The 9695-nt window shown below is 61.6% G+C and overlaps 1 protein-coding gene across 2 annotated transcripts in view; it reads left to right on the forward strand.

Annotated features, from left to right (window-relative positions):
* Positions 1–8396, forward strand: part of AXIN2 (axin 2) — a 24904-nt gene extending 16508 nt beyond the window's left edge. Inside the window, exons 4-9 of one of the 2 annotated variants that reach the window (XM_012732968.1) lie at positions 622–762; positions 855–1369; positions 1957–2181; positions 2688–2783; positions 3798–3965; positions 7038–8396. In XM_012732968.1, coding sequence (XP_012588422.1) covers positions 622–762; positions 855–1369; positions 1957–2181; positions 2688–2783; positions 3798–3965; positions 7038–7164 — 1272 coding nt within the window. In that variant the 3' untranslated portion in view covers positions 7165–8396. The remainder of the gene's footprint in view (positions 1–621; positions 763–854; positions 1370–1956; positions 2182–2687; positions 2784–3797; positions 3966–7037) is intronic. The other variant, XM_012732969.1, reaches the window with a different exon arrangement.
* Positions 8397–9695: the final 1299 nt, after the last annotated feature.

Genomic DNA, 9695 nt, shown 5'->3' on the forward strand with positions numbered 1-9695 from the left:
GCTCAGCGGTGCTCCGCCACTAGCCCGCAGCAGCTTTCTTCATTTTCTGTACAAAGAGATGGGGAGGCGGGGTGGAGGGAAACGGGGGATCGCGGCGGTGTTGAGACAACACTGCCTCAAAGGTGCACAGTGTGCGGCCGGGAAATAAATTACCGCTCTTCTGATCCGGGCCCATTGACTCCCCTCTTACCCCTTCTCTCCGCCGCCCCAGCCTGCACCCCCACCTCCCTTCCAGTCTTACTTTTTAAAAAATGTTGGACTCCTTTCTGTTTAGACTATTTTTTATTCCTTGAGTTGGCCTCCCCTCCCGCCGCAGAGGGCTGCCTTTTTTTTTTTTTTTTTTTTTTTGATGTTTGACAACAGTCTTTGAAGATTCTCTACTTCAGAGTAGCTACTGATGGGCTGGTTGTACTACAGAGAGAACAAGCGTGGCCTCTCGGAGTGCGACCAACTGCTCCTGCCCAAGGCAAGCGCGGAGGCCATGGCGCGCTCCGTGCGGCGCGGCGCGGGGCTTAAAGCCCGGAGCCGGCGGCCGCGAGTCCAGTGCGCGAGTCCGGTGCGCCGCGCGCCGCCCGGCTCGGCCGGCTGACACTGCCTGCTCTCCCTCCCCGCGCCCCGCAGAGAACCCACCGCCTGCCCAAGGAGGTGACCCCCATGGAACCCGCCACCTTTGCGGCGCTGCTGATCGCCCGCCTGCAGAAGCTGAAGAAGGAGATGGAGAGCCGGCACAGCCTGGAGGCGCGGCTGCAGCGGATCCGCGAGGTAGTGCCGGCAGCCCCGCCCGCCCCGCCGCGCCCCTCGCGAGGGCGCCCCCTGGTTCTGGGGTCACTCCCCTTCCGGGCTTTCCCTTCCAGGATGAAGAGAAGGAGGGCCCCGAGCTGGCGCTGAGCTCCAGGGAGGGAGGCCCCGCCCAGCACGCGCTCGCGCTCCTGCCCGCCGCCAGCTATGAGGAGGACCCGCAGACCATCCTGGATGACCACCTGTCCAGGGTCCTCAAGACCCCCGGCTGCCAGTCTCCGGGTCTCGGCCGCTACAGCCCGCGCTCGCGCTCCCCCGACCACCACCACCACCACCACCAGCAGCAGTACCGCCCCCTGCTCCCCGCCGGGGGCAGGCCGCCCTCCGCAGGGCCCTCGGCGGCCGGCTGCCCCCTCCTGGGAGCCAAGGGCTTCGTGACCAAGCAGACCACCAAGCACGTCCACCACCACTACATCCACCACCACGCCCTCCCCAAGACCAAGGAGGAGATCGAGGTGGAGGCCAGCCAGAGGGCGCGCTGCCTCTGCCCCGGGGGCCCCGAGTATTACTGCTACCCCAAATGCAAGAGCCACCCCAGGGCGCTGGAGCCGGTGCCGCCGGAGCAGCTCGGGTAAGTGTCTGCGGCCTCAGCTTCGGGGACGCCTCTCTCCCGGCGGGCAGGTGTGAGGGGGTCCCGGGTGGGGACCAGGTGCCGTGTCCCTGGAGTCACCCCCCACCCCCGCAGCTTGTTGTGCTGTGCAGGTGGGGCCCGGAGGGACAACACGTCTCTGGGGACTTGGCTCTTGGTGGCCCACAGAGGCAGTAGAGGCGGCACCGCCCGGGCGGAGCGGCACAGAGCCTGGCGCCGCCCTGCCCGGCCCGGGAAGGGGGGCCCCAGGCGGAGGGGGGCTCCGCAGCCTCTGGGGGAGGAAGGAGACAGGTCGCTCGCCCAGCGGTGGATGCTGGCGCGGCCCCCTGGGCAGCCACCGCAGCACCGCCGCGGAGCGCGGTGCCTGCAGTCAGCCCACAGGCTCGGCCGCGGCCCCTGCTGAGCAGACCACAAAGATGCCAGGCTCCGACACCCTGTGCGTGTCAGAGTGGGTTTTTTTCTCCCTCTGAGGGCAGAATAGAACAGTTTCTACTGAAGTCATATTTTCCAGTTTTTCTAACCCAGTTTCTCCTGCTTCTCTTTCCTTATCCTTTGTCCAATGCCCAAAGTGCCAAAAAGGCCTACCCCGCGGAGTTCTCCCGCGCACCCCTGGCCGAGCGAAGCGGCCGGCATCATCTGTGGGGCGGCAGCAGTGGGCACCCCCGTGCCACCCCCCGAGCCCACCCATTCACCCAGGACCCTGCAGTGCCACCCCTGGCCCCACCCAACACCCTGGCGCAGCTGGAGGAGGCCTGCCGCAGGCTGACCGAGGTGTCCAGGCCCTCGAGGCAGCGGTGAGTGGCAGGGCGGGGGCTGAGGCAGAGGCCTGCCTGCTGCCGGAGGGCCCCTTTCTGCCTGGGTCTCCACCCCCGGGCGAGGAGGCAGTGAGGTGCTCCTGGCCACAGTTCTTCCCAGCCACTAGAAGCCGTTTGCTTTAGTTGTGTTTCTTCTGAGGGGCTAACCGGGATCTGTTAGCTGGGCAAACTGCACAGAAGTGGGAGGATGAGTCTCAGTAACTCTGACAAGTCTCATTGCGCATGTGCTGCTATCACCACTGGTTAGAGGAACCTGAAGAAAACAGGGCCAACAGGTGCCCACCCTTGGCCTGGGCTCCCATGGAGCGCGGGTGCCTGTTCAAGGTGTCCCTCTAGAGCCGCCGCTCACACAGCACCGGGGTGGGTCTGCAGGGATGGAAGTGGGGTCCGTGTCTCCTCGCGAGCCATAGAGTAGTTTTCTGGCTGCTTCCCGTTTGTTGTGGGGACAGCAGGTTGACCTCTGAATCCTTCGGCTGTGTCCTCAGGTGCTGCGAGGTCAGTCAGCAGAGGGACAGGACCCCCTCTGCCACTGGCCAGACAGGAGCCACGCCCTCCTCCGACCCAAGCCCGGCTTCAGAAGAGTGAGTGTCTTTGGCCTCGCCGAGACCTGCCCAGTGGTTTGCATTCACTCTCTGGAGTTGTTTTTTGAAAGCATTTTTTTTTTTTTAGTACATGCAGTCACCTTGAGTTTTACCACCCGTGCAGTTAGGGCCTTGACATCCCGCCTGGGCTGAGCCGGGCGCTGAGACCCAGTGGTCCTTCCCGAGTGATGGGGCTCAGTCAGGGCTTCCAGCGTGTTCTTCCAGACGGGGCCAGACAGCCAAGAAAGGGGCCCCGAGCCCAGGGGGATGCGTTGCCCCCATTTGCCTGCAAGTCCGTCAGGAGCAGGAGGGCGATGGTCCGGCACCGGGGAGGTGGGAGACGGCGTCTTGTTCGGCCTCGGGGTAGACCGCCCTTCCCCACCCGGCCACGCGTTTTCTGTTCATCTTCCCCCCGCGGAGCAGACAGGCCTGGCTTGGCGTGATGGCAGGACGCTGCGTCTGAGGCACTCTGACGGAGATGAGCGAGGGCTCAGTGATCACAGTGGTCTCCTGTGGCCCCTTCGCCTTCGTCAGCAGCTGCGTTTGCAGTTCCGAATAAGACGCCACCCTGGGCCTTGTTGTGTTTTTTAATTACTCCCCGAAAACTCAGACTGAATTGTACAGTCAGCCTGAGTGTGGGCCCTGCCCACCGCGGGCCTGCAGCATCGAGTTCGCAGCCCGTGGGCACCTGTGGCACGGCCTGGTGGCCGAGTCCCCGGCCCCGGGGAGATAGTGTCTCCTCTCAGTTGCCTGGGGGCCCCCCACCTGCGCCAGCCTGAAAGGAGCTGCTCTGCACCCTGCTTGCTGTCCCGGCAGTTGGGCACGGTGCCTGCCCTGGTCCCGCGCACGTGAGCAGGGGTGGCACCGGGCTGTCCGGAGCGCGCCGCACCCCAGCACCGCGAGCCGCGGCCCCCTTGCACCCTGGGGCCTGGGTTTGCAGAGCCCGCCCCAGCCCCCGCACCCGCGTGCGCCTGCGGCCTTCACAGGCTGAGCGCGTCTCTTCCTGCTTTTCAGCCACAAAGAGCCAAAGAAGCTGGCGGGTGTCCACGTGCTCCAGGCCAGCGAGCTGGTCGTCACTTACTTCTTCTGCGGAGAGGAGATCCCATACCGGAGGATGCTGAAGGCCCAGAGCCTGACCCTCGGCCACTTTAAAGAGCAGCTCAGCAAAAAGGGGAATTACAGGTAAGAGCTCGTGGCTTCACCCTGCTGTGGAGCTCGCTTGCTCGCGACCTGGTCCGGCCTGGCTTCCCGGGCTTGGGGCCGGGGCGAGCACCCGGGAGGCACTGGTCTTGCTGGCGCCCTCTGCCCAGAAGCAGCGCAGCAGCCCAGGGAGGGCTCTGGGGACCTGACCCGGCTCTCCCTGCCAGGTGAGGAGGCTGAGAGCAAGCAAGAAGGGACCAGAGCGGGGCCCCCAGGCGGTGCCGCTGAAGGAGAGGGACGTGTGTATGAGGGAGACAGACAGCCTGGTCAGCGGGGAGCCCTCCTGCTTGGGGGCAGATCCACCACCCCACGCGAGGGCAGGTGCTCCTGACCCACCTCACGCGCTATCTGGGTCATGGGCCTCAGGTGCGCTCTCTTGTCCAAAATAAAGAAGGCACAGGAGCTGCGGGGAGACCCGGGGGCGGGGGGAGTGGTTGGCAGCACTGGCCACTGTCCCTGTGGTGGTCTTGGAAAAGAGCCTGCCCTCCCTGGGCTTTTTCCCCCCACGTAGAGGCTCAAGGAGCCGAGGAGGTCGGTCACTTTCCCTGTAGCTTGGGCAGGTGGCGCTTCGCTGCGGTTCAGCCAGAGTCCGGCCTGCGCCTTCCCCATGTGGCCCCGGGGCTGTGGGTCCAGCTCCAGTTAGTTTCATCTCAAGTGTGCGCGGGGCAGGGGAGGAGGCACCCCCCCCCCAGTACCCAACACCCCGCCTCGAGCCAGGTAGGCGGTACAGTGCTTTCCGTGTGCCAAGCCACCTGCTGCCGGGCATCGGCTCCTGGGCCCGGCTGCCTTCCTGCAGGCCTGGGCCCACCCTCCCTTCCCGGAGCGGCTGTCCTGGCTGCCTGCCCTGCGAGCTGACCTAGGCCCCAAGCGAGCCCTTTGCAGGCAGCAGGATGGGGCTTCAGGCTGGGGCCCCTGTGGGTGACTGACGAGCCGGCCCAGATCTCTCCCGTCACACCCAGGCAGGGCCACTCTGAGAGGCGTCAGGGCTTTCGAGCCTGGCTGCACTGCAGCTGCCGCGGCTCCTGAGGCTTCTTGTGATCGCGGAGACACAAGGTGACGCTCATTACCCAAGGGGTCCGTTTGGATCTCAGCTTTGACTTGGCTGGACTAAGTGGAACGGCAGGTGACCTTCAGGTGACCTCCAGGGGAGAAGGGCCACGAGCGCTTAGCGGAGAGGCTGCTGAGGGGTTCTGCACTCGGCCACTCTGGCCACATCTGGCTCTGATTTTTTTTTTCCTAAGGCACACTTAACAAGCCCGGCTTTGAAGCCCCGGCCTCCTCTTTCATGCACAAAGACTTGCACAAATGGCCCACTCTCAAATTCTTGGCTGATTGGATCAGGCTGTGGCAGGGCCTTCCCAGCCGCCTTATCTCTGGCTGTCCTGGCTCACCAGGCTGCAGCTGGGCGCCTTATCCTCCTGGCAAGGGTGGACACAAGGTGCCAGGCCTCACCCGCCTGGGAGGTGGGCACGCCCATGCCTCACTTGGCCCCCCGGCAGTCCCCCGTGAAAAGCCCAGCATGGAGCAGGAGACCACGTTGAGTAACCTCAACATGGCACAGGTTCAGAGGCGAGCGGCCCCTCCAGACGTGCCAGACGCTATTGGTGCCAGATGTCAGAAGAAAGCAGCGTTGGCCACGGAAAGCATGTTGCAGGGAAAAGCCTGTTTTTTGGAGAAAGCAAGGGAGTGCTGCGTGTTGGCAGTCTCGGGGGCGGGCCCAGGAGCATGCCTTGCCCGTGGCCTGTGAGGCCCTCGCGTGTCACCCGACCAGAGAAGCCCCGGGGCACTGAGGCTGCCCACCGGCCTCGAGCCTCTTACTGGAAAAGTGACTTTCCCATGCCCACCTCTCCGCTGCCCGGAGGCGCCCTCCGTTTTCTCCTCTCCTGCTGAACCCAAGCCCTGGAGTCCCCCCTAGATACGGAGCTTTTCCACCGCTGGCCCGTTGGCACAGTGCTCGTCCCCCCAATACTTCAGCTCCTCCGGAATGCTGAAAACAAAGAACCTTGACTAAACCCAGCTGTTTCACTTTATGTAGCCTTATCTCCTGTGAAAGTATTTGGCATGCCTTCATTAAAGAAGAAAAAAATCTAGCTCTTAACCAAGGGGACTTCTTTCTTCTTAAAGAGAAAAGCAAAAAGAAAAACTGAAGCTAGCTGGAGACACGGTGTGGGCTTTGGGCCCTCTCTGGGCACAGTGGCTGCAGGTGACAGCTGCCGCCCCGGGTGTCGCCCTTGCTGGGCACGCGGGAGAGGGAGGGAGTCCTTTGCTTAATTTTGTTTCTGCATGCAACGCCCCTGGGAAAGGCCCATCGTTTGTGTCCGTACAATTAAACGGCCTTGCAAGAAGGGAGGTTGGATAAAAGGAAACTTTAATCTAAGGGCTTAATAGACCGGCCCTTTGCTGTCTGGCCGGGCGAGGTAGCGGTAAGGAGCGCAGAGCAGGATGGGGCCCGAGTTGCGTGCTAGCTGCAGGCGAGATGGGGTGCACCGGCAGCCGGCCTGCTGCAGGGCCACCCCACCCCCGGCCGTGCTGGGCCCCGGCCCCCAGGAGCCTGGGCGCCAAGGCAAGGAGGGGTGGCCGGGGTGTCGGGGCGGACTAGGGGCCACCGAAGCACCTTCCTCAGATTCTCCGGGCCAGTGGGGCCGGGGCTGGGTCTCTCTGAGGGCCCCTCCCTGCCGCGGCTGCTCTAGCAGGTGAGCTCCAGACACGCTTTGCCTTCTGCCCCTCCTCCCATAGAAAGGACAGAGAAGGCTCTGGGCTCTCAGCTTGGCCCAGGCGCGCTTTTCGGTACGTGTGTCAGCGGACAGCGGGCAGTTCTGGGCTGAAGGCGGCAGCCCCGAGCAGGCACCTTCCAGGCCACAGCTCCCGGTACCCCGCTGGCCTTGCGAGCCACCTCAGCCTGCCCACTTGCACCCCCCTTCGGGCACGGGCACGGCTGACCTGCCGCAGCCACAGCAGCGTTCTCCGGGCACCTCAGTCCTCCGGTCGCCAAGGTCTGTGCACAGGCTCCCAGCTGCGGTTTCACCGGAGTGCGCTTTCGGTTTGCCTCCTTAGGTATTACTTCAAAAAAGCGAGCGACGAATTCGCCTGCGGGGCGGTGTTTGAGGAAGTCTGGGACGACGAGACGGTGCTCCCCATGTACGAAGGCAGGATCCTGGGGAAGGTGGAGAGGATCGACTGAGCCTCTGGCCGGCCTCGGGGCTGCGGACGCCAGAGCCCACGCCACATGGCGCTGCAGAAACGCGTTGAAGGAACTAAACCAATGAAGAAGACACAGAGTGGGGCCTCGGGCCGGGGTGCGGGGAGGCCTGTTTTCATGACTCACGAGCTGGGTACTGGGGCCAGAAGAGGCTTCACTATCTATTAAAACCACTCTTGGCGATTGGAGATGCTGGCTGTACTTGAGAGACCACCAACCACCCATGACAGAGGACTTCCTAGGGCTCTGAGATCCATAAACTGAGCAACTGTACAGCTCACCTGAACAGGAATCCTTACTGATATTTATTGAACATTGATTCCCCGCCCCCAGTTTATGGATATGCTGCTTGGACACGGAAGGGAAGAGAGTGGTGGTTCTGTCTTAAACGCAGGAGCTGGGCCAGAGAGAAGCATGCCCTGCCCCCCCCCGCCCCCTCCCCGTGAGGGCAGGCCTTTGAGAGGCCGCGCTACCTTAAGCCGAAATCGGCGCGTTTTTCGTTCTGGGCTGCCCTGTTTTGTCATCGAGGTCTTGAGGGTGACTTGTCATGGGGGGGGGGTTTGCCATGTAAGACGGGAGCATCATGGTGGTGGCAGAGGGTGTGGTGGAGTGAGGAACCTTCCGTGGGGGCCCCAGAATCTTCCTGGAGCTCCCCAGACAGCAAGGCCCCATCCAGTGGCCCATGGCCAGGGTCGGCTGGCTCCTGTGATTCAAGCTTGTGCTTTGTGATTGAAATGTAACAGGTCCTTGCAGTTTCTTGAGGTGTGTGTGTGTGTGTGTGTGTGTGTGTGTTTGAATGGATCATTGGACCACAGCGTTCTGTCAACGGCCCCCTCCCCCCCAGGCCCTGCAGAGACGCCGACAGCTGTGGGAAGACTCGCAGCACCCTTTCCTCCAGACCCTTCGTTTTGGCGTTCGGGTTTTTGTGTTAAGTTAATGTGTACATTCTGTTTGCCCTCGTTCCTTGTACTATACGTCTGTATATATCGTATGGCAAAAGAGTATTAATCCACTATCTCTAGTGCTTGACTTAAATCAGTACAGTACCTGTACCTGCACGGGCCCCTCCGTGTGTCGCCCTATATTGAGGGCTCAAGCTTTCCCTTGTTTTTTGAAAGGGGTTTATGTATAAATATATTTTATGCCTTTTTATTACAAGTCTTATACTCTGACTTTTGCCATGGCATTTTGTTCTACTTATACTGTAAATTATGCATTATAAAGAGTTCATTTAAGGAAAATTACATGGTACAATAATTATTGTAATTAAGAGATGTAGCCTTTATTAAAATTTTATATTTTTCAAAAACTTTGGCCTCATCTTTGAATGCCAGGGTGGGGCAGGGAAGGCCCCCTGGAGCCTGCGAACACCAGGCCTTGCTCCCCTCCTCTCCCGAGCCCCGCACGAACCGCCCTTGACCTTTCCCAGCTCTGAGCCTGCGCTGGGCGTTGAAGAGAGATTTCAGAATTGCCAGGCAGCTGGGCTTTCTGCCCTGGAGCAGGCCTAACGCTGGTGCCCGCCCCCCACCGCCTATGTGCAGGCCCAGCCTCCCGCCAGCAGGTCTCCCCAGTCTGGGCAGGTGGGGAAAGGCCGGGAGCAAGCCCCCAAGGGTTACCTGCGTATAAGCGGCGTCTCGAGGGGAGAAGCCTGAGTGCTGGGCACTCACGAGGACGTCAGGCGGGACCTGCTGGCCAGCTGATGCCTTCGTGAGGGACCCTGCTGACGCGTGTGAGGACCCGCGGGAGGCACGGGAAAGGTGATGAGCACCTCTCAGTAGCCAGCTACCTACCTACTCGGGGTGGCCGTGGAGGTCTTCAGTCTGCCCAGCTGCAGACATGGCTGCCCTCGTCTCAGCAGATATGGGCTAGCTGGTCAGTTTAAAGCAGACTGGGGGTGATTTGTGGCTTTGTTTTTAATTGCTTGAGATCACTGTTCCCTGACTTCTTTTTCCCCTCCCCCTCCGACTCCCCCTTGCCTCTCTCTCCTCTCCACCCCCTTGACCTCAGAAACCTCAGTGTTCGTGCCTGCTGGTTTATAATTACTTTGCTTCACCAGCTCATCTGCTTTGCTCCGACACTGCGCCTCTCTGTGCAGCCGACATCTGTCCTTATGTTTCTGGCTCACTTTGCTTTGGATGTTCCCCTGGAGCGCCTTCCACTCTGCTGTTATTTCTTCACATTTGAATAATCCGTTGTGTGGCTAGACCCCATCTCAATCCAGTGCCCTGTCAGAGGACACAAGTTCTTCCATTCTGCAGCCGCTGTGAACAGGGCCTTGCCACGAAACCTCCGGAAAAGCAAAGGGACTTGACCCCTCGAGGGCTGTTTCAGGAGGTGGGGTCTGCAGCTCTGGGCTTCTTGTCCTTGCTGCAGGCAGGTACCAAGGCTGACCGGGTACAGTGAAGGCCAGAGTGAGGTGTAGGGGCTGGGCTCTGGCTGGAAACTGTTGTGGGGTGCAGGTGAGAGTGTGGGGAGTTTGGGCTGCTGGATTCCTTGGTCTTAGTCCTCATGGT

The sequence above is a fragment of the Condylura cristata genome, unplaced genomic scaffold (assembly GCF_000260355.1).
Source record: "Condylura cristata isolate star-nosed mole 26May11 unplaced genomic scaffold, ConCri1.0 scaffold00038, whole genome shotgun sequence".
NCBI lineage: Eukaryota > Metazoa > Chordata > Mammalia > Eulipotyphla > Talpidae > Condylura > Condylura cristata.